This window comes from Zootermopsis nevadensis, unplaced genomic scaffold (genome assembly GCF_977971745.1).
Source record: "Zootermopsis nevadensis isolate Lab colony 2312 unplaced genomic scaffold, Znev_1.0 Znev_ptg000037l, whole genome shotgun sequence".
Lineage (NCBI taxonomy): Eukaryota > Metazoa > Arthropoda > Insecta > Blattodea > Termopsidae > Zootermopsis > Zootermopsis nevadensis.
Genome location: NW_028259169.1, coordinates 3,742,431 through 3,767,912, shown reverse-complemented (window position 1 = coordinate 3,767,912; position 25,482 = coordinate 3,742,431). Strand labels below are relative to the sequence as shown.

Below are 25,482 nucleotides of genomic sequence, written 5' to 3'. Positions count from 1 at the left end.
TCAGTATCTCCATGCGAAATCTGAACATGTCACTTCCTTTCCAGTTCATTGTTCGCAGTCATTGAATGAAGTTTATAGCACGAAGTTCGTTTCCAGCCTTCCACTACATTGCAGTTGCTTGTAGCGTCGAGTGGCATGAATTTTTACTTGACAGGGATGTGGGATTTTCGTTATTGAATCGTCCGTTTATCTTTCGGTCCATTTATGACAGGAGTTTCAATAAGGATAATTCTAACAAGACGGTATAGCACGCTTGGGGAAATATGGAATTAATGCAAAACTGTCTCATGTAACTCTTTTTAGAAAACGTCATTTATGTGTGTATAATTGTGTGGTTAATATCAAAATGAATATTAAACTCGGTGAATTAAATTTACTTAGACTATAATTGATTTTAGACATTTTGTGAGCACTATAATGAACGCTATGATCCTTGGTTACAGACAGTTCATTACTAACACAGTTTTGAAGAAGACTATCATGTACTATGGAGAGAAGTTAATGAGTTTCAGAAGTCAAACGTAGTCGCTTATGCCCTGTGTTTAAAAGTCGATTATCACTTCTGTAAAATGTTTCTTGTAAATACTTATCCTTACACCTAGTTCTGAATTCGTAAATGTTCACTGTGAGATACCAATCGTGTCTTTGGTGAAAGACACTGGATGTGGAATCCCAGACGTATTTTTGAAACGACATTCACACCGAGGGGCCAGAATTTGTATTTTTTCACATGTGAGAACATTTATTTGTTCGCGGGCAGGCCATCACTTCTTTTGGCACTGAAATATGAACATTTTGAATACGTGTGTGTTGCCGAAGCTGGGCGTTAGCTCGTTCGGCCGATTTCATACGTAAGCAACTTTGCTCTCAATATGCACGTTTCGATGCTTTGATAATAGGGTCCTACAGAAACCCGATAAAACACAAACAGACGTATAATGACCGTTGGCGCGGTTGGGTGGTCCATCTACCAGACTACATGATGGAATATCTCGAAACACAACCATCGACTCGTCGTCGTAAGAACTTCAGATCTCACCATTTGGTCGTGTTCATTAATTTACTGCATGCACTGAGCTAATAATCGTATACTTTTCTCACACACAACCTCCAATATTTTTCCTCGTATTTTCTTAAATATTCTCCCTTTATCTGACCACCCATATATTTTTTTTAAAAAAAGAGTTCATGCTAATAATTTTAATGAAGATTGTACAAATTATAAAACTCCGTCCCAAGATCACATTACATTGTAGTGCAATCTTTTGTGTGGTATTAATTAGGGTTTTACTAGCCAAAACTTCACTCCGAAATGAAATGTGGCTATTATTTAAGCCATTTTTAACTTGTAAGAAGAAGAACACGCCGTCTGTACACTCAGGTTAGTGTAACGGCCGGACTCACAATAACTCAGTGGACGCCCGGACTTATGACACAATTGTAGGTTATTAACAAGCCCAGATTTATTGTTATAAATTGAAATTAAACCGTACACAAATGTTTACACTGTATATATTACTTACTAAATCACACAAGAACACTTCTCCACCTCGCCTCTGCCGATGTATGCAGTTCAAATATATTTTATCAAATTTGTTATAATTTTCGATAGTTGTAGAATTTAGCATAATTTCCAATATAAAGGCGGGATTGTGGCTGAGCAATTTGCTACCGACTTACTTGATGTCCAAAAGGGAAGAGCCTAGAAAAGTCTGCACACACGAAGAAGACCATCGGCTCTCCAAAACCAGGGGTACCTACAGCACATCCTTGCTTTTGATTGGATCCCCTAATTTTGGTACCCACACCTAAATTTTGTAACAAGGAGTCTCATAGGCCATCTGTGTCAACCCCGTTATTACAGGTTATTATTATTATTATTACTTTGCCCTGCCTGAAGATTTGACAAAAGAGCACTTTTAGGTAGTAGGCTGTGCCATCCGACGTGTTTCATCTTAAGATTTAACAGTAGGGCTTAGCTATTAAGCAAAACGGTACACAAAGTAGGTAGCACTTCTAGACAATTGAACAAAAGAGGCCTTCATTAAGGTAGCTTCTTTTCTCCTCACAAACAGACGTGCTACAGGGGCATGTTTCCAATAACATGTCGCCAATAAATCAATTAACTTATGAATAACATACAATGAAATAACTTTATATCTATTTGACAATATTTCGTTAAACTTGGATTAATATTTGTAGTTTTGATGCGTCATCTTAGTATATTAATCCAATATATATTATTTATTATTTCAGTCTATACACAAACTTAATTTTAATTTTAAATGTTGTTGTTAAAATTAAAATTAAAATTTAAAATTTAGCGCTTTTCATCGTTATTTCGATGTTACATTTCATCGCTTTTTTTTTCAATAGCGTCGAAACATGTCGTAAAATAATAAGCGCTGAAATGTAACATCGAAATAACGATGAAAAGCGCTAAATTTTAAATTTTAATTTTAACAACAACATTTAAAATTAAAATTAAGTTTGTGTATAGACTGAAATAATAAATAATATATATTGGATTAATATACTAAGATGAATAAGATGATTTAAATAAATAAATCTCATCGACCGTGGGTTCGGACGACTACAACCGAATAGCATAATTTAATTATCCAGGAGAATCGGTTCCGGAATTTGATCATATGATTTCCTTGAAACTTTTTCTTATTCTTTTTTTTTTTCAAGATTGTGGCTTCAGATTCCAGAAGCCATTAACTTGGAGAGCAAATATTGAGTTGGTATAGGGGCTACCGGTATGCAAAATTTTCCTTTCTCAGTGTTGCTGTTAAAGGGGGACTTAATACAAAACAGCTGATTACGTGAATATAATTTCAACAGCTAAAGTGACGCCAGTATCTGATTTCCTAATCTTGTTTCTCTGATACCGTCAAGCGAGAGCACATATGTTAAAGTGTAATTATTTTATTAAGGTTGCCGAATTTGGGCTACTGAAGAAACTTAATCAAGTTCAGTCTCAGCAGCTTCCTTTTCAAGTTGTGTGCTTCGTTTTGTTAGCTGTGTGCTAGAGACGTCAAGTGTGAGTTACGTGGTTATTCTTCCGGTTATTATACCTGAATGTCGCTTGTTATCAATTGCATCTCTGCTCAGAAGTCATGACTCAAATGTGTCACAAAAATCATACGTGTAGCAACGTCACTGAATCTGACGTAATTGGCTGTTATTGTTTCCTGTCATGTTTGTGTCAATTACTCCTTCCGCTACTAATATTTGGGCCCAACTGTGTAGGAATCTGAAGACCGAGATAAGAGTCCCATCTCCGAAACGTCGTTTTACGTTTTATATTTACTAGACGATGGATAATATCCAAGGAAATTTTTATTCAATTGGCTTTTATTTTATGTGAAATGTCATGAATATGAATTATGAACACAATCACACATTTTTGAAAAAATTTCTTGGCATAGAAACTCAATATTATAATGGAACGAAAACTTTAGCGTGTAAAAAGCGCACACTACTGGCCATTGTGTGAACGAATAAATCCTTAAGATAAATAAATCGTTACTTTATAATTCTTGCTATATTGTCTATGTACAGCGTGAGGCTACGTTTTATATCATAAGCATGTAAATAATTTAAATACATACTGGTCCATAAAAAACTATAATGAGTTAGACAAACTTGATGTTTACAAGTAGAACGTGCTGAAAGATTCCGGATTGGAAATTTCTTGGTCAGCATGGTACTTATCTGCCGTGGTAAAATATTAATCTGTGATTTGTTGTTATTTCAGATGACGTACGTATGATTCTAGGTGTTAAGTTCCTTCGTTTATACATTAAAGTAAAGGAGAGTGTTTCTATGTTACCTGCTTGCAAAATGAACTACATAAAACAAGGAATGCGCATATTATCCTTATTAACCCTTTGAAGCCGAAGATCGTCTGAATATTATTTACGAATCCAGACCGTACCGCGAAGAAAACACTTCACCTCACCATTACGAAAATCAGCTGGTTAACCCTTTGAAGCCGAAGCTCGTCTTCATAATATTTACGAATCCAGACCGTACCGCGAAGAAAACACTTCACTTAACCATTAGAAGTCGAATCAGGCGGTACCACATAAGATTTAACAAAAGAACATCCCGGTCAAAGCCTTAAAGATGCCAAGAATTCATCTTAAGTAGAAAGGATTTATGCTGATAGATTTCCCAACTGCCTGTTACCTAGAAGTTATTTTAACATCAGCTGCTATTACATGTGTGTTTATTCGTCTGCTTTCCTTGTCATATAATAAATAAAGTGTAAACTTCTTCCATTTTTATTAAGTGCAATACGTATCTTTAGAACTTCAAAGGCCCCTACTACAAAATAGAAACTTTACATTGGTACTCGGCTCAGATACGGATTTACGTTACTGCAGTATTAATTACTTGCAGAATTTAACATAAATAAAGTGTTTCTATTCATAATAATGTACAATGACGACGATGGTAGAAATGCTTACCATTGTGCAGAAGAAAGTTACAGTAAAGTTAATTTTTATGTACATGCACGGTCTGGACGATCCAAGAATTTTGCAACACTTATTAATTTTAAAAAAAATATATGGATCAAAATAGAGTCGTTTCCGGATCAATACGCAACTAATTTGAATTTTTTTATTTGTTTATTTCCATACAAATATATCCTACAATCTTTGAAAGGCGATACTGAATCACTCATTAAATGGAAGCGGTTTTAAAGGAAACGAATATCACGAGATATTTGCTTAACATTTCGTTTTCTGGTTTATTTCGTAAGAAGTTTGTTTTAAAATACCTTCTCAGAGGCGTGTAACATAATAATGTATTCAAATGGAGACCAGTGCGCTAATACACGGTCCTTAAAGTAGATTAATCATAGATGCAAATTATATCTGCAATTTTTTGGGATATTTTTAACAAAACCTGTCTCCTTTGAGGTTATTTTTTTCGATACAAGTCTTTGTATTGACTGCTGTGCATTTAGTTCATTTTTTAAATGTATTTACATATATTTATTATAATTTGAGTGTCACGTGTTCTTTTGTATCATCAGTGACTCTAATAAAATAATTTAATTTTTATTATTATTATTATTAACCAGGACGAAAATGTAAGCTATAAAGACGAAGGAAAATGAAATGAATATAAAGATGGTATTGGAAGCAGAAAACCGATTAAAATGTTAATGTGAAGGAAACGGTGATAATTATCTTGTTTCATTTGGGTTCAATTGTATTTCATCAGTTAGCAGGACCGAGTACCAGACAAAAGACCGTGGCACTGTACAGAACAAACTAGCTTGTTATATTCTCTACTCATCAGTGTGCTATTATATTCAGGCAGAATAACATATTATCACTTTTATATCATACGTCACTGTGCAGTGTCTCAAATCCTCCACTCCGGTCGGAGAGACGCTTTGAACCTCCATCTTTCAACCATAATATTTTGAAAGGAATATGGCGTTATTTCACAAACAAAATTGTAAGTGAGGGTTTATATTCAGTCTTTGAAGCTTTCTGTGCCGAGATTCTTCAGTTAGTAGCAACTTTCTTTTGAAATATCAAATTCCATACAATTCCTAACCTAAGTTCAACTAATTACTTTTTGGGGGGTTTGCAAAAGATATAAAGCCTCTGAGGTCCATTTATTTTGACAGAATACCTTGTTTCAGTTTTAAAAATGTTTAATTTAATCAGAAACATAGCTGAAAAATAACTTTAAAGATGTAGGACCGAACCCGGCAAAGTGTTCCTGTGATCGTATCTGAGCACATGACCGGCCGCCGCGGCCAATTACAGTTCGTTTGTCTTCTCTGGATTTAAAATCCGTTTGGGCGCAACCTCGAAGAACAGTCACCTTCATACTCGCCCGCCGTGAGAACCTGAAATCTGAATCAAGCAAAGTTAAGAGAATGCTATCAGAGGGCCAATAATTCACAGAACGGAAAAGAAGTGCCCCAGATTCACGAAAGTTACAGGGGACCTTGCAGGTGTTGAAACTGCCGTTTCATAAACACACACGAGAAAAGATGTTGTTGACTGATACATCCATATCTACGGGCTATTTGTGATAATCCATTCAAGTCATTATAAGTTGTGACGCCGTGTGGACTCGTTGGTGGTTAACCCAGAAAACCACGATTAATAGTTAAAAATCACAACACCAATTCTCGGATGGCTCAACTAATAATATTATGGGTAGAGGCCGGACGACAGGGGTTCGATTAAAGTGAGAACGATGGATTTCTCTGATCGGAATCAAATCTGAGCAACACGCCGTCTTCCTGTCCAGTGGCGATTATTTCTCCGTTGTGTGTGGACGATCACTCAGCTAGTGCCGATGGTTTTAAATTTCCTCCCGTGTTAACAAAAGCGCGCAACTGGATTCTATCCCGATCAACTTACATCCAGGTCTCACCTTCAAATTTTACTTCTCTAAGATCCTTTTTAACATTATCTGGCCAAGACTCCCAAGTGGTCACTTCCCTTCAGACGTTTCGACCAACAATTTGTATGTACTTCTTGTGTTCTATATATCTCGTGTACTTCATTTTCCATTACTTTCCAACACTAATACAGTAAAACCCCTCTAGTTGGACACCCCTATATCCTGGACACCCCTCTATATTATTATTATTTAGTGTTCTGTCTGACGACAGGTCCATATGAACAGGATCCTTCCATCCTTTTCTCGGACTGGGACCTGTTCATATACGTTCTTGGCAGATGATCCAGAAGTGGTTTGCCATTGCCTTCTTCTGTGTGTGAATGGGATGCCACAGAGAAACCGGGGAAGCCCCCGGAGGAAAACTCCGTGTTGCCTAGACCTCGGCCTTGCCCAACACAAGTTATAAATTCGGACACCGCCGGGAATCGAACCCGAGACCCCAGGATTACAAGGCCAGCGTTCTAACCGCTAGACCACCTCATCTTATTATTATTTAGTGTTCTGTCTGACGACAGGTCCATATGAACAGGATCCTTCCATCCATTTCTCGGACTGGGACCTGTTCATATACGTTCTTGGCAGATGATCCAGAAGTGGTTTGCCATTGCCTTCTTCTGTGTGTGAATGGAGTAATTGTTGGGATGCCACGGAGGAAAACTCCGTGTTGCCTAGACCACGGCCTTGCCCAACACAAGTTATAAATTCGAACCCGAGACCCCCAGGATTACAAGGCCACACAATTTTACATGTCCACAATACCCTATATCCTGGACACCCCTATATCCTGGAACTTGGTCACCCCTTCTGTTGTAAGCTGGACAGGTTCGTGCATGCACTTAGCTTCAATGCTTTTATGGGAAATGTTTACAGTTAATATTTTCTTGTTTTGAATTTCTGACTGAATGTCTTCTACCTGAGGGTTGGCTTATGTTTGAAGGTGTGAGACTTTGAACCCTTCACTGGACTACAGTACGTATTGCTAGTACAGTACAATCGCACTATAACGTGGGTCGCGGGGGACAGGGGTAAACCCGCGCTATAGAGAAACCGCGTTATTAAGGGAGTGCATCAGAAAAATCGGTTCAAGTACTGGACGTACTGTATTGATAGACTATCGCCATTTAAGAGTTACGATTGATTTTTACGGAAAAAGTAATAAATAATTAATTTGACTTGCATTTTAATATAATTTTGAGTTGTGTGTGAAGGATAATTGATGCACATTTTTCCTTTTTGCTGTACTATGGGGGGACATGAGGTACCCGCGTTATATCCGGAACCGCGTTATAGAGGGGTTGTACTGTACTGTGCTTGCAACTGAGTTAGTGTTAACAGAAATTACAGTAGTTAGATTATGTAAGTGAATAGATTACATTGTCGGTAAACGTAAAAGTATCAATGCCCTTCCCTTTGAGCTTATTTAATTTAGTGAAAACAAAATTTGTAAAAATCTAATTTACTCTTTTGATTTTTCTTATCAATAATTTCCTTTTTGGGAAGGGCTCCATAATACTCAACAATTTCCACATTGTCATTACACCACAATTTGAAAGGATGATTCTTCCTTTTGTGTGAACCTAACCTAACCTAACCTAACCGACTTCAAAAAACCCACCACTGGACAGTATCTGGGTATTTCAAACAATCAACGCAATCACACCAAGTTTATTTGAGATTACATTTTAGTATTATCCTTCCACCTTCGCCTAAATCTCCAAAGTGGTGCAAAGGCTGTTAAATCAACAAAGAACGCATATCCTGTCAAGGTTAGCTTCTTGTGACCAAATAAATTATCCCACCGCGTGTGCTGAATCATATCTGAAATACATGCGTAGCAGAACAAGGCAAGTCAGAAAAAGTTGACTTACCACATTTTAAACTAAATGTGATTCTTGTGCAAAAAACACGTAGCGAAAATTTCTGTTTCTACAATAGCATATTAGTACAAGCCAGTAAGCTGACAACCAATTATTCGTCACGACTAACAGAAAACGTTTATTATTATGGACATCAGACGTCATTAAATTTGATGAAACAAAGTACATTACGATCATCTGAGTTTGACACTTTTCTTGCCAAAAAAGACATATGACACCAAGTGTTATGGAAGACATCAGTAGCAGAGTTGAGGTTTGTCGTTCATAAAAACAAGCACGTTATTTCATGTAGTATCTAGATGAAATTCGAAGATTAGCTTGCGCAAAGGACTTGTTTTTGGTCGTATGAGATGGACTCGTCCGAATCACGCGCTAGACGGGTGTCAGCAACAGTTGCTTTTGTAGTTCTGGCTGTGTTCAGATCGGTGAGTCACCGCAGCTGAGGCCGTGCGACCTTCCCCCCCTTTCCCCTCCACTAATAAACTCGCCTGTCTCGGCTTTCATATCGCGCGACCCATTCTGACAACAATAAGCACACTCTGATCTTGAGTAAAAACAGTAACCACTTCGCGATGATTAGATACAGAATATCTGGCTCTACAAAAGAATAAAATGAAATAATGACTCTGACGTACCTATTAAATATTTTTTTTGTATTTATTTCTATTTAAAACACAACTTTATTTCCGAAAATCAGACTATACGGATATAGAATTGCGTGTAGGGAAATTAAGTGGATTATTTCTGAAACAGTCAGTAAAGTTTCTATTTTCTCTCGTTCAAAGACGCTTTAAACAGCGGTGGGCCATGATCACGCCACAGAAAACGAATCAGACCGAAACTCAGGTACAGTGGACTAATCCAATACGTTCCAGCCAGACATCTCAAATTTAGGCTTCTACAAGAACTTTAAAACATTTGTAATTAACCGTAATATGTGTATAATCTAGATTAAATTGACACGAACATTGAAAAAGACAAATGTGAATTACCCTTCCCTTAATTACCAACTGAGTACGCATTTTATGTGCATCCCTGCAATTCATGCATTCTTGATTTTACAGAAAAATAAATTAACTAATTTTTATTTTTATTCACGAAAAATCAGCTCTCTACACGCTCAATGTTTAGTGCGCTATCTAAATTAAATAATTATGTGTCAGTTGTAACAGCAGGCAATAGTCAGAACTGCGGGTTAAACTTAAAATCAAACGAATGTAACTCACATTGAACGTACGAAGAAAGTTTTTATAATTCTCAAAACTAAAAAGAAATCTTAAAAGAGGTACATATTACAGTGACCCAATTTCTCTGCAATGAACATTTCGTATTAACAACTTTTAATAATTGCGTTTGGCTTATTGTTTATTTAACGACATCATCATTAACTTACACGATGACTGAGGAATGCGTTAGAAAATACATGAAATGCGGAGTCACGGTTTAAATTAAAGTACTGTTCCGGTATTTCTCTGGAGCGCCTGAGAAAACCTAAGACAAACATTAGTCCGAATAACCGGTCTCTGGACCAAGATTTGAACTTTAAGTCTTTCGAATAAAAAAAAATATTTAAGGTTTAAGTTACTCCGTTAGTTTATGAAATACAACAGAAAGGCGTATGGGAGGAGCGGAGGTAATACTCCACATGTTCCTGTTTTTGAAATTAGATGGATGTGGTCACCTTTCAGCTCGAGGCTTCGTCTTTATGTCCAATGGACGGTGCCAGAGAGACAGCCACTCTTAGAAATCGGCTCCGACCGTCTAACCCACTCAGTAGTACTAAACTATCACAGCTCCGAGCACATAAGATGCGTTATAAAATCTTGTGGCTGTTTTTAATACTTGTAAGAGCATCTTCTCTGCGTAAAAATTATCTAAAACAAACCTAGCACGACATACGTAAGAGAAAGTGCTTCATTAAACATTCATCTGTATCCATCACGTCACAACTGGCCTCAAGAATACAAATTGAAGAGAAGTTTCACTATAGGCGTTCCCACTCCATCAATTCGAAACCAAAAACTTTTAATGATACTAATTTGAGTTCCAAATTTGGACTAATGAATCTTTTTAATTACTTATTCGCCGACATGTAAAATTTTGGTAGAACTGAGTGGCAGGTGGGGAGGGAGGGGTAGTTATTACTTTATATAGGGATTGTGGCTGAAATCAAAGTGCTCTCTGCAAAACTTAAGTGCCAGAAAGGAACTCATTACATGTGACAACCCTTAAAAGCCTTGAGAGTCTGACGTCGACAGACTGGGGGATTCCCTGCACAGTGGCTTTCAAGTTTATATTAGCGGGCCAGTTTTCTGACTGGAGAGAGAGATCACGACAGCTGTATCAGACAAAACATCGTCCAAGGTACGGGAGGGAGTTTCCTACCAAACGCACAAACTCTTGATGTAACAAGAACGTATAGATTTATAGACTCATCGAGTATCGGAGTTATTTTCTGTAAGCAAATATAAACAGTTAACTTTACTGACGACTCAAATATAAAAGATGACATTAAATAAAGTTTGTGGCTGACCATAATTTACTTTTAAATATCAGTGATTTAAGGGGCCGTAATTTTCATTTTCGGAATTATCATTACGTCGTTAGTATCATCTTTAATTTTTCAGTTTTACATTGGCTTTAACCAGGCCTACAATAATTCTGCATTTAAACAAGATTAGTAAAAATGTAAGACTATAAATTGGCATTAGTCATGGTATTAGTATTAAGTTGATGCTTGTATCGAGTATAGAATGTGAGACATTTTATCCAAATTCACGCATTAAGACGTGTGGGATTACGTTACAATTAGCTTACTTTTCACTTATTTCATTATACACAAGTTTTAATTCTTTGTGTCAAGTTCACATATGCATTAATGATTTTACGTTTAGGCCCTCTGGGTGTGTCTGCATAATCGAAAGCCAGGTCAGTAAGGTGTAGATATAAATTGATTTGTTTTTTATTTATTTATATACCTGGTCTGACAAATTTGTGTTCTGTAATTACTCTTCTATTCAAGTAAGCCTCATAATTGTTTTCCATAACATCACTATTACTATTTAAATATAATACATGCAACTAAATAATAATCAAATTAACAAGAAATTACATGAAGATAATGAAAGTTGGTACACAAAGGCAAGGAAAGAATTACTTCACTCTCAATAAACATAAAATGTGGAAAAGAAAATTTGGTGTTTTAAATACGTCAGATGTAATTCAATGAAAATATAGAAAATTGCAGACTTTGGATTTTCACAACACCATTTTACACACTAGTATAACCCACATTGGTTCATTATTATTATCGTTATTGGCAAATTACCGGTCAAGAATGATGGAAAATATAATGCAGTTAAACCAATAGTTGTAAATATTAACTCAGCGGGCTAAAAATTATTTAAAAGCAAATTGTCAGCAACCACCAGTAATAATAATAATAATAATGAAATAATAATGGATTTGGCCAACATCCCGGGCGAACACGACGTCAGGGAACTTCAGAAAACTGCAATTTTGGGAACTTCATACATAATTCGAAAGACGCCGTCGTAAAATAAAATAATATAATACATGTAATACATATTAAAAACAAAATGTATCCCGGAAATAGCTGCTGCCCTATGTTCCTTAGGGACAAGGTCTGTCTCGGGTACATAGAAGTACATACCCCATAAAGTGGTGAAGAGATGGGATAATAATGGTTATGTATGTGATGTGTGCAATGTAGTCAGGTACTTCATGCGTTCTACAATAAAAACTACGTACTTTTCTCCCATACAAACAATAATTTGAGGCCATACTTTTATTCTAATTCGATAGGGTACGCGTTACTTCAATATTATCGCCTTATATTTAGGAGAGGATTTCTTTAAATAAGACGACAAGGAAAAACGTTCGACCCTAAAGCAAAGATTCCAGTACCTGGTGGATCATTTTGGAAGGAAAGTCAAGATTAGGCATTCTCTGTGAAGAAAAAAAATTGCCGTTCTTAAACTGTAACCAAACTTACAAAAACTGGGTTCTAGAAGGACCATTTTATCCACTATCATACCCATCCCCTTGCAAGATTCGAGTTCAGATTTGGAGGGGTGGGGTGGGGGGTCTGAAGAGGAACATACACTGATTAACTAGATTTCGTTTAATTTAATCCCGGATTAAGAGTAAACGAGTGGCGTACCGCCTCACCCCTCCTCAACCCAACCCCGACTCAGGGACTATTACCCGTTTAAAACTAATTTAAGTCGTATAATCAGGGATTTAATAGTGCTTATTTGTAACAAATATATCGTAACCAACAGACGAAGACTGGATTTTCAGATGCATACATGATATGACGATCGTCAATTAAATTTTGAAAGTAGAAAGTTTAAAGCCTTAGGATCTTGTTCATGTTTGTTGTTTGGTATGTGATTTAGAAAATAGATTCGCTTTTCACTGTAACAAACAAATTAAATCAAATATTGTGATACACTGGTTATTGCTACCCTGTAAAGAGTTAAGCGATAATTCAGACACGAAAACAGACCAAAAGAATTCATCAAAAATAAATCAGTCCTTGCCCGTCTCAGAAGAATCCGTTTGATTTGCATTTTTGTCGTGGGTGTAGCAAACAGTGTTCCCTTTGAGTCGGCATAATTCGCTGGGTCATGTACCAGTTTATGGGAGCACGTGAGCCCAGTGGCTTCAGCGTTTTAAGTACGAAGGTATGCAAATCACTTGTGTCGTGTATATAAATGTAGTGAGGGATAACGAAGCGGTGGATGGAAGGGGAAAAACTTGGAAGACATGACGTAAAACGGAGAATGCCATCAAAGGTGTTCTTACAAAAGCAGGTCTGAGTATGTGGATTAGACTCAGCTGACTCAGGAACACGATAATGAAACTTCCACGATATGAGGACAATTTCCTAACTAAACGATTATCAGCTCTCAACCAGGAATCTGATACGCAGAATTAGCGAGTTAAGTATTTCAAAGCTTAGTAGTAACTATATTTACCACCTGCTTTAACATTCAGTAACTCTCCATTTTGACAGAATATATTTATGTGTTTCGTAAGATATTCAGAACAAGTAACTACAATTTTCCCACAGTTTTAGAGAACTGATTTTTAACAGGGAATTATGTGTGTTGTTTAAGGTAGAAACTGAATTTGTACTTACGATTTTTAGGATTAAATATAAGTTACTTATTATGTTATTATTTATATATTATATAATGATGCTGTCAGTAGCTCAGATCATATAGTGTCGAAAGATTTCATGATTAATGAATAATAAATATGAAAGGACATAAAAGGAAGTGCCATAATTTAAGATTTTAGTCTGGTACTATCTAAAAGGATTTTTGAAAAACTTCAGTGATCCGATCTCTGTTTTTAAATCTGAACACAGCGCGTCCCGAGCATGACGTAGGAATGACAACCATTCAGTTGCTACTTTCGATATTGAGATATTTCGCCAAGAAAGATATAAAAGAGGGGTAGAGTAACCTATACGGACTTTAGTATCAAAATAGTACAGGTTAATCCATTTCCTTTCTCGGATATAATATACATCACTACTGTTCCACCACATAAATTATTATACATTATAAATTATATTAAAATTATTTATTATTTGGCATATAACAAAAATAGAATCAAAGTAAAGAAGGAAACCTACATTACCTACGGACTACAGAGGAAGTTTGGGATCCGATCAAGAATAAGCGATATTTACGTAGTTTCAAAAGTAACAAGAACCTACAGATGTCCGTAGTAACCAATGGCCCCTTTCACTGGTTTAAGGAGATTTGCCAATAAATCGGAATATGTAGTGAAAGATAGAGTTGTCTCTGCATAAGCATCACAACTCGGACGCGTACAGATGGTCTGTAGGTAAATTTCCATCCATTTAAAAGAGATTAAGTTACAAGTCAAACAGCAATGCGATTACAATAATGTTAAAAGCTGTTGCACTTTTATAATTAAGAAATTCTCTGTGCGACCCCTAGCAATTAGACCCCATCACCATGTAAGTCACTTACAAACACATTACTGATCCCCCCCTCCCCAAGGGTTTCTCCATCCACCCTGCACAGGTAGCATACGAAATAAATTCCCTCAGGACTAGTAAAGTTGCTGGAAACATGTGTTACTTAAATCCCCAGCACAGAACAATTTATTGTAAATAAATTCCATAATATAAATTTAAATTCTCTCGATGGACAATTAAGTAACTGAATGAATTTACAGACGAATTGTTGGGTTACATTTGATGAAACGAATTCTGAACTCGAAAAATCAAAATCAAAACGTAATCGTTACTGGCTTAATGTTGATTCGATTATTAAGAGTTGGCATTTCTTCCAAATCATATGCAACTCAGAAATGATGGAATCACGAAGTGTTCTTTTTCAGTACAGCATTTCAGTCAGTGTAATAACTAAACTGAACGACCCGAAATCAATTCCCGGAAAGGCAGGTTATTTATCTTCCAAGAACACACACATCGGCTCCAAGACCCTACTTTACAAATGTAATGTTTACAGAGACACTTCTCGTTTATTCTATAATAAATTACTAAGAGTAAGTCTTAAATCTTAATGCAGTTTTCTCTAATTAGGTAGTGGCGTATCTTTTACTAAAAATTAAAAGCCTATGACATAACTATGTAGGATTTGAGTTTCTCACGGGGGTGAATACGAAGACGGATCTATTATGGGTCGTAAGGCCGCGGAGTCTGTTAGTTAACCAAACTTTTAAAGATCCTTGCTGCCTCCATCATCTTCCATATCTGCAATAATGATATTCTCTTAGATTAAAGTAACCGTGCCACGGCGGTCTAGCGGTTAGAACGCTGGCCTTATAATCCTGGGGTCTCGGGTTCGATTCCCGGAGGTGCCCGAATTTATAACTTGTGTTGGGCAAGGCCGTGGTCTAGGCAACACGGAGTTTTCCTCCGGGGGCTTCCCCGGTTTCTCCGTGGCATCTCAACAATTACTCCATTCACACACAGAAGAAGGCAATGGCAAACCAGTTCTGGATAATCTGCCAAGAACGTATATGAACAGGTCCCAGTCCGAGAAAAGGATGGAAGGATCCTGTTCATATGGACCTGTCGTCAGACAGAACACTAAATAAATATATAAAATAAATAAAGATTAAATTAGTGACAATTTCTCCATCTGATGTAGACCTAACAGTTACTTCACCGACACGGTTTTTGTAGAATTAGGAAGTTATATTTCCTCTGTACCGGATTTAACGAGTACACTGTCAAGTAGCACTACGTAAAAGTAAAATTGTTATGAAAAGGAATGAGTATAATTGAGTCACCAATTTTGAAACTTGGAAATAAAATTCGTGCTGTTATGTTCCAGTATCATACAACGCAAAACAAAAGCATTGTTTGAGACAGTGGTATCTAACGTGTATAGCCATCCAATGTTTGAGGGATAATTTGAGTTGTATGTAAACTAGAACAGACTTTTCTGAACAAGAAAACGGGGATGGGAGGTGGGGTTATTGATTTTCCACATAAACAAACATGCCCAAAATTCCTTCCCCGGATCTCAGTGACGATAGACGAAGAAGAGAATGTTCACGTATTCCCTCTGATGAGAACGCCCTAGTATTGAGTCGCCTAATAGCAACGATTCTCCTATAGCAGATAGATCAGTATCGCATAAACCACAAACCGCAGACAGAAACGTCATTACCCTGCAGAGCGCCATCGACGCAATTACAACTTAAAAATGAAAGTTTAGCAAAACCAAACGCGTAGCGTCTCCCAGATATAACCATACAATACTGGTTATAAAAAGGAATAAAAACTATACTTTTCGTTACACAGAATATTTACGTGAAAACATTGGATATTTTTGGTAGAAATATTTTAATATACTTGATTTTAAAATATATAATTCACAAATAAATAACTTAATACACAACTTCATACCACGAGTCAGATATATCAAACTCAGTGTCTACTAAAAGTCACTTAAAAAGACGTTTCGAGGGCATCAAACGGGTAGGAAAATTATAACCGCCTGCTTTTATTACTTTTAAGCTTAAGCTTAAGATAGTTTTTAAAATAAAAAGTTTTTGGATGCTTTTCATCGTCTAATAAGATAATAAAATTGAACGAGTTAGGGATTACCTCTATCGATTGGGCCCAATAGATTAGATTACCTGAAGACGGAGATAGACACCCATCTCCGAAACGTCTTTCAGAATTATTATACGATGGAAAACATCCAAAAAACTTTTTATTCAAATAACGCACTATCGTCACAATCTTTTAGATTTAGGTTAAGATAGTTTTTGTAACACTTGAGGTTCTCACAGCGGTGAGTATGAAGATTTCCGTCTTCTCGGTTGTTGCGCTGTGTAGGCTGGTTGATGTTAGCCAACGTTTCAGAGGTCATACTGCCTCCGTCATCAGGGCGATATTCATCACCCTGATGACGGAGGCAGTATGACCTCTGAAACGTTGGTAAACATCGACCAGACAACACAGCGTAACAACCCAGAAGACAGAAATCTTCATACTCATCGCCCTGATGACGGAGGAGTATGACCTCTGAAACTTTGGTTAACATCGACCAGACCACACAGCGCAACAACCCAGAAGACAGAAATCTTCGTACTCAGATGATGGAGGCAGTATGATCTCTGAAACGTTGGTTAAATTCGACCAGACTATACAGCGCAACAACCCAGAAGACAGAAATCTTCATACCAATCGCCCTGATGATGGAGGCAGTATGACCTCCGAAACGTTGGTTAACATCAACCAGACTACACAGCGCAACAACCCAGAAGACAGAAATCTTCATACCAATCGCCCTGATGATGGAGGCAGTATGATCTCCGAAACGTTGGTTAACATCTACCAGACTACACAGCTCAACAACCCAGAAGACTGAAATCTTCAAGATACTTTTTGTTCACACACAATTGTAAATCTTATTGAGACAAATTTCATAGTTTATTTAACTCAAATATAAAACTGCGGTACAAAAGTATTTGACATGAATTTTAAACTTAGAAGTTGAACATTTATGGCCGTTAATCGTGCATAATTCGAAAACAGAGTCGGTTCACATAAGTCATTGAAGTGGGCCGCGCGAATGACGTGCCTGTTTTACGTTCAACAAAGTTAATTTCGCTCTCACTTCAAACGTTCTCACTGCGGCCATATCGATACTATTCGATATAAAAGTGAGTTGTAATCTGCTGGCATGATGTTCATATCGAGTCTCAGAAATCCGACTACATTCCTATCATTAATATAGATGTTTCTGGTTCAAAACTGGGGACGGACGAAATACGTACACACGAAACTCACTAATACGTTTCCTAAAACAAATATCGTATCATAATCCAGATGATGGAGGCAGGAAGGACCTCTTAAACGTTGATAAACCTCTACCAGACTACATAACGCTACAACCCAGAAGACAGAAATCTTCGAAATCCTACATATAGTATCGGTCCCTCGGAATCGTAAGTACAGGACAATTCAAGCACTGTGATACCATTCCAAAAGACTACGAGTAAAACAGAAGAGCTGAAGGCTACAGAAATGGAACACCCAAAATATAGGACACTTATTCACACTTTGAAGTCGGAAACTTTGTTTGTGATGTTTAATGAAATACTCGCTGTTTGCTCCGAGAATCATATCAGACAAGGATGAAAAATGTAGTTACCGGTTGTCACAACAAATGGTACATATACTTATCTCACGGCTTCAAATAGTAGGGCTTCAAGCGAGCAGTATAATTTTAAAGCGACAAAAGCCACCAAGTACACTTTCCACATATTTTACATTTATTATTTAAATATAAAGGATCATACTAACACCATTAATAATCTTTAATTAATCCCAATCTTTTTCCACAATCAGACGATATGAACCAATTTAAACAAACCTATTAAAATTTTGTCATAAATATACTCTAAGCTTCGTAATTAGACCTAACACAATTTTCCCTTTGCACTAACTTCTGTTCGTCTCCAATTTCAGTTCTCTAAAAAAATGGAGAAACGAGGAAAATTGTTTTAAACAGCATCGTAACGAAATGTGGGCTGTTTTAAGGGCCCACACCACGTAGATTCATTAAAACCTGCATAAAGTATTGTTCTACGTAACTAACACCTTGACGTGCGCATAAACAAATAACAATTTCTTCAAAACATGCGCTACAGTGGATGTTTCTGTTTTATGCAAATTCTGTAATAGGAGAATCACCACAGAACACAGCAGATCCTGCGTATGACATAGCACGGATCTACGCAGCTGGTAACAACTGAGTTACGAACTGCGTGATGCAAAACCTTCCTTTAGATGTCGAGAGTTACTCTGACGGTCGATACATGTCCGGTCTTCACAGAACCAGAAGGTTCATAATCGCTTTTACAAAATATCGTTATATGACTCAGTCCTAAATAAGTTCAGTCTTTCCTAGGTCTTACACTTAACCTTACGACCACTGCAATGTATCTATCACCCGAACTAATCACTGGATTGATTTAACGTGCGTGTGTAAGAGACATCTTACATCCGCGGAGTTTAATATACATTTCTCCGTTAAACGAATCCGGTAAAAGCGTACCCTTTTTTCACAAATGACGTCCCTTATAGTACAACATGTTAACTCAATCACAAAAATATTTACGATGTGTAAAGGAACTCTCATTATCCATTACCAATACAGCTCACTGTCAGATACTCCTTATGTCTCCCAGTGGACCTTTATTCTTCTTAATGGGGGCCCAAATGCATCATCTGACGTAATATTAGACAAAAAGAAAACATTCTGGCTTAGTGTTCTACAACACATACACACACACAAATCCGCCCACATAGTTGAAATTACATTCATTTGCCATAATACTTCGACTGAAAAATACGATAATTTTTAATAATGAAACCATTGAATACATTTTCCTTTAAAAGTTGACTCTGCGTATTTATTATAGGTTACCTTGGACTTGTAGAGACTGCCACTAAATTTTGTTTGCGGATGCTGGAATAATTAACTAATCACTTTGTAGGAATTCCTGTTACATTGAGACAAACAAGACATAATAGACGTACTAAGAAGAAACTTATGAACTCTTCATTCCTTCAAAATGAATGTCTATTTGCCGATCACAGTGGCCGCGTGGTCTGGGACATGTCTTGAGTAGGCCAAGGTCCTTCACGGACTGCACAGCCACGCAGAGAGAGAGAGAGATAGAGAGAGAGAGAGAGAGAGAGATAGAATCATTCAATTTGGTAGGGACAACAATATTCATCAATTAAAAGGACATGATTTGTACATAATTTCCTCAAAGGTAGATACGGAACACGCTGACCTATTATTTAGTCTCAAATTCTGCACCATCTTGTAATTTTTAATATGTTAAGCTTCGTGATGGCAATGATCTATCTCGATACAAAATTTCTCATGCCTAATTGCAATGGTTCATAAATTATCATCAGCATATCAAAATTTACACAAGAAATTCCACAGAAGCCATATTATTGATTTACGTTCATGTTCCCAAACATTATTTTATCAAAGGCTTTTAACATTTATAACCCCTCCCCCCAATTCGTCTTCATTGCGTGTACGTAATTTATCACAACGCCAATTATAACTTTTCCCTGTTTCTCGATTCAAGCAGGTATCGACAGATTGCACCATTACTAAATTATCTTACACGCTGTCTGCATTCCTGCTTCAAAGACGTAGCCCCTTGTCAGCTGTGTATAACAGCAGACTGCTTAGGAGACAGATAGATGGACTACTTTCTCCTGTCCCAACTACTCGCAGCTAGCAACCCTCTATAAGAATGATGTAACATGTTAAGATTGCACTGATTAACCCCATGGTCAATATGGGACACATCAGCTATTGGCATATGCTGATGATGTTAATTTATTGGGGGACGATATTAATACAATAAAGAGGAACGCAGAAGTTTTACTAGAGGCTGGTAGACAAGTGGGGCTGGAAGTAAATTCAGAAAAAACTAAGTTCATGTTAGTATCTCGTCATCAGAAGACAGGCGGGCAAAATTATCTTAGGGTGGCTAATAAATCCTTTGAAAGGGTTACAAAGTTCAAATATTTGGGAACAACAATAACAAATCAAAATGATACTCGTGAGGAAGTTAGGAGGAGACTAAATTCCGGAAATGCTTGCTACTTCTCAGTCCAAAATATTTTGTCTTCCCGTCTGATTTCTAAGAACCTGAAAATTAAAGTATACAAAACAATAATCTTGCCTGTTGTTTTGTATGGGTGCGAAACATGGTCTCTCACTCAGAGGGAGGAACACAGATTGCAGGTGTTTGAGAATCGGGTGTTGAGGAGGATATTTGGGCCTAAGAGGGAAGACGATGGTGCGTGGAGAAAACTGCACAATGACGAGCTTAAAAATCTGTACTGCTCCCCCAGTATTGTGAGGGTGATTAAGTCGAGAAGAGTGAGATGGGCGGGACATGTAGCGCGCATGGATGGGACAAGGTGTGCACCGGGTATTGGTTGGGAAGCCTGAAGGGAAGAGACCGCTGGGGAGACCTAGACGTAGAAGGGAGGATAATCTCAGGCGGGATCTATGGGAGATAGGAGTTGAAGGAGACTGGATTTTGTTGGTCCGGTGGAGGGCTTTGGTTAATTCGGTGATGAACCTTCGGGTTCGGTAAGCCATCTAGTTAGTTAGTTAGTTTAACCCCATGGTCAATAAAAGTTACAGAATAGTCCATTTAAAACGCAACTCAAACAATAACAGTATTTATAAGCTTTGGTAGCATAAATATAACAAGACAAGCGAGTTCTTTGTTAGTTTTAATCTATTGCGAAAACCTTACGTCCATCAGCTTCTCTAAGTCATACAGAGACTCCCTATGACCTGATGTTTTGTTACAATTCTGTGTGTTGTTGTCTTATTCGGTACTTCTACATTGTTAGAATAAGCATCGCTGAATGCTTCACAAACAGCAACGGATTTCGTTTTGCGAAGTTACGTGTCGAAATAAACACGTGTTCTGCTCGTCACTAGACTACATTCGCCTGACAACTCGGGTGACCTTGGCACGAGGGCTAGGTTTGGAAGGTATATCAAACGCGAGAGGACAAGCCAGCCTTTGTTCCAATTCTTGCAGCGTTGCATATTATACACCGAACAAACATGTAAGAACTGAATAAAGTACGCATATAAATACACGGTTATAAACTTTGGCTGGACGAGTGTTTATTGTCAAATTTACAATGCTTCGCGTTTTGCCGTCCTATCAGGAAAAACTGTTCTCCAAACTGAATCACAAAGCACGGATCCTTCACTGTCAAACAAACAATGTGCTCATCTGTCAAGGGTCCCCCACCTCAATTTTACAGACTCGCCGCGGGCGTCGGTGCCAAATGCTTAAACTTTCCCGAACTATTTCCGAATATCTCAAGATTATGTTTGTCAGTTCGATTCACGTATCAGGAAAGTAAACATACAAATAACTTAATACAAAGTTATTTTTTGGTAAGTTTGGCACACTTCATTTTTCTGGTTTTAATGTATAAAATATACGTACGAGTAAAAAAAAACACGTAATCTGTTTTGAAGAATAGTTTTAAACCAATACAATTTTAGAATAAATTTATGATATTTTCATATTCTTTTCGTTATTGTTAATGAGATTAAATTTTGTGCTAATATCAAATTGTAAGATTATTTCTGGGTCCCCAATGGTCCGCCATTGCATTAAAGTGACCCGGCTAATAATTTGTAGTTCTTTTCAAACTGTGTTCTAATTCAAACTAATTCACCTCCTCCTCGTTTTGTTATTGTTTCATATTTCTTCGTCTCTCCACCTTGTATTCTTCTTCTTATATATATTTATCCATAAATTAGGCTCAAGACTGTTCCAACGTTAGGTCACCTCCTTCATCCATTATTTTCTGCATATGATCTGTTAACTGATTTCTGTACCAAATTACTTGCATATACCAAAACAGTTTTATTCTTCTCTAAAGCTATAATTTCTTTTGTAATCGATTCTCATATGTCGATTACCACCACATTTCTTAGATTTCATTGTATACGTCCTTCCGTACAGTAAAATTTATATTGTAATAACTTTATAACATTTTGAGAACACGTCTATTTAAAAACACCGTTAATTTAAATTCGATTTTAATGCCTTAAATCTATGGTTTGAGCATGTACCTTACTAGGCCTACAACCCAAACATTTGTTGACTTGTTTCATATAACCGAAAACTGAGGTTTCTGTCTGCTCACTCACATTACGTATCTGCAGTTATTCATGCGTAACGACAATAGATGAAAGGTAAAATAGTCATTTACGTGAGAGACCAAAGGGTAGAGGATAACATTAATGTGAATCATAGCAATATAAACTCGTTCAGAACAAGGTTCGATCCTTGGTGACCATTTGCTTGATAAAATGGCTGTAAATATGGGAGTATTCAAGAACAAGACCCTTCTCACGATTCACCTGCGACCCGCAGTTCTCAGTTTGAACACTTCGGAGATCTCTCTCTCTCTCTCTCTCTCTCTCTCTCTCTTTTCGTCTCTTTCGACAACTCCTTCTACCCCCACCCCCTTTTCGCTGTAGTTTTTAAATTCCGTCAAGCTTTTCTGTGGGATTGACTGGCCCTAGTACGTATTTGTTTCTTTGTGGAATTATATTTTGTTTTCGCAGCGGGATTGCCGCCATATTCCATTCTCGTTGGCGAAACAAATCTTCTATTCAATCGATGTAGGGGCTTTATGCTATATGCTGATCGTTTTCATCCTGGTCGATATATCGAATGTGTGGAGTATCGATATGCTGCTGGTCGATGTATGCGTTCAAGACGTGGTGCTTAGAAACAGACGTGTCATTATTTTATTACGAATCAGTACATACATAATGAAGTCGAAGCTACTTTGTGTTCAGTTTTCTGCTACAGGGATCTCGCGCGAGTAGTTCTGGTTGTGAAAAAGACGCCGGGTGCAAAGATCATATAACGCAGAACGAGAGAGGTCAGAGAGTATATGAAAGGCGAATAAAATAAGTAATCGTGGCTAAATTACATTTTCAAATCCACCAATCGATAAATACCTTTTTATTCAACAATCTCCTGTTGGTACGAAGTACCTGACGTTCAAATCTGCCAATAAAATATTTCTACCTCTGGAACGCATCAACAGTCATTTCACATTTCATTTTAATATTATCCCGCACCAAATTTTCGGTCTCTTTACGATGGGATTTTCTGAAGTATAATTTTACATACACAAATACACATGTAAGCATTCTCCTCGCGAGAGTGTTAATGAAGAAAATAGTGATTAAGAACAAGGGGTACGTATTTTTGAGATTCCTGTGGCAATAAAGGGCGCAAGATACAAGGAAAAGAGGAAGATATATAAATACAAAGAAACTGAGAAAACAAAGGTAACAAGCAGAACTAGCGATAGGTACCACAAGAATCATCCTGATATTTGTTTTGGTTTGCATTATTTACCATGAATCTCTATTAGACCTGATGCTCCTCTCAGACATGAAAACTTATCATCTCTGACCTTACCTTCAGTTTGCTGATTTACCACCACCTCAACACCATCATCCCTCCTGACCACTTAGAAACTAAACTTTTCCCTCACAAACAAGTTCCTCGTTCAACCTTACGTCATGTCCATATTTAGTGCCCTTAAAGTTTCTCATCATTTATTTATACTAAATTCTGCCCCAATTCCGTTCTTCTCCTTCTTCTTCTTCTTCTTCTTCTTCTTCTTCTTCCTCCTCTGTTTTGCATCCCACTCAGCTTCTTGCAAGACAAAGTAACCTAAGGGTTTAGACAATCTACAGACCACCGATCGATATATAATATTGGCTCACTGCGTACTGAACTCTGTACAGGCAAGATCCTCCTTAAAGAAGTATAATTAATCTAAGTATAGATTACAGCTTGGTCACTTTGTCTTAATTTCCGACGTAGCAACACACGTAGACCTACAATTGTGAATAAGTCACGAGTTATGTTATTCATGGACATTTAGGATGAAATCACAACCATCTTACCTCGTACGATGTGACTTAAACCTAATATGCTTCGAGCAAGAAATCAAAGCTTCGCGGAAGTTGATAATGCACAGCTTCTAATGAAGAACGAATATCTGAACGACAATATACATTCAACAACTCAGAAAATGTACGCACATCGTAAAAATCGTGGGGAGTCCTCCAGTATTTCATATTTGAATGTCGAGAACGATAACAGTGAGGTCAAGATCTGTCTCAGATCAATGACCCATTTGAGTGGGCGGGGTGTCTGGCACTAGTCGGGACGGATGACATTGTCATCTCGGAGAATTCTCCACGTGACTGCGCTTCTGGTTTTGGATTCCCCGAAGACCCGTGGTAACTTAAGTAGCTTGGGGATTCCCCTCCCAGTCAGTTCTCCGCGCACAAACACACGCAAATGTAATTGTCCGATCTAAACCAAGATTCCCAATAACAAATTTTAAAAATTTCTTCAGTTATTAAGTACGGATCGACAGACTGAGAGGCAGATATTTTGAATTCAATACACGCATTTTTAATATCATTCTTTGTTCAACAGCCCAGCATTTCAGCGGGAAGTTTGGCTGGAGTTAAGGCTGTGAAAAAATGGTCCCAGGAGTGTGTATCTAGATCAGTATTCCTGCTTAATTTTATCGCCCGCAACACAACCTAATTTGTAAGACACATGACGTCACACCACATCGCCTCACGAAAGGGGGGATACAGAACTCTTCATGACCACAAATATGTATTACATATAAATCTCTGCCATATAACAATAAACATATAAAAACAAAACATAATACATGTTGAATAAAACTACTGTTAATAAACCAGTCTGTGAGTGTGTATTACGAATTCTAATTACAAAGATATGGTATATTTTTTAACCATAACGTGTGAATATACGATTTGTTATAAAATGTCTCTGTACGCCGATTGTGAACGCTGGTCTAGATGTCAATGTGACGAAACTGAACTGGACACTTTTATTATTAGAACAATATATTATTTCTCGTATCGATTGGTGTGAAATGTATCGATTCACCAGCAAATTTCTTATACCATAGCGGAAACGCTTATACATTTTATACATTGTATACGAATGGTTT

General features: G+C 37.2%; 1 protein-coding gene and 1 long non-coding RNA gene across 4 annotated transcripts in view; one reads left to right on the top strand and one right to left on the bottom strand.

Annotated features, from left to right (window-relative positions):
- Positions 1-25,482, bottom strand: part of LOC147871839 (paired box protein Pax-2-like) — a 207,225-nt gene that overhangs the window by 18,557 nt on the left and 163,186 nt on the right. For 2 of the 3 annotated variants that reach the window (XM_087360009.1, XM_087360010.1), the window contains exon 6: positions 1,439-5,888. The exons of the other annotated variant lie outside the window; for it this stretch is intronic. In XM_087360009.1, the coding sequence (XP_087216135.1) occupies positions 5,819-5,888 (70 nt within the window). In that variant the 3' untranslated portion in view covers positions 1,439-5,818. Of the gene's footprint in view, positions 1-1,438; positions 5,889-25,482 lie in introns of those variants that run through there. 3 annotated transcript variants of the gene reach the window in all.
- LOC147871840 (uncharacterized) overlaps positions 1-25,482 on the top strand; it is a 137,643-nt gene that overhangs the window by 11,867 nt on the left and 100,294 nt on the right. The gene's annotated exons all lie outside the window — the stretch shown is intronic.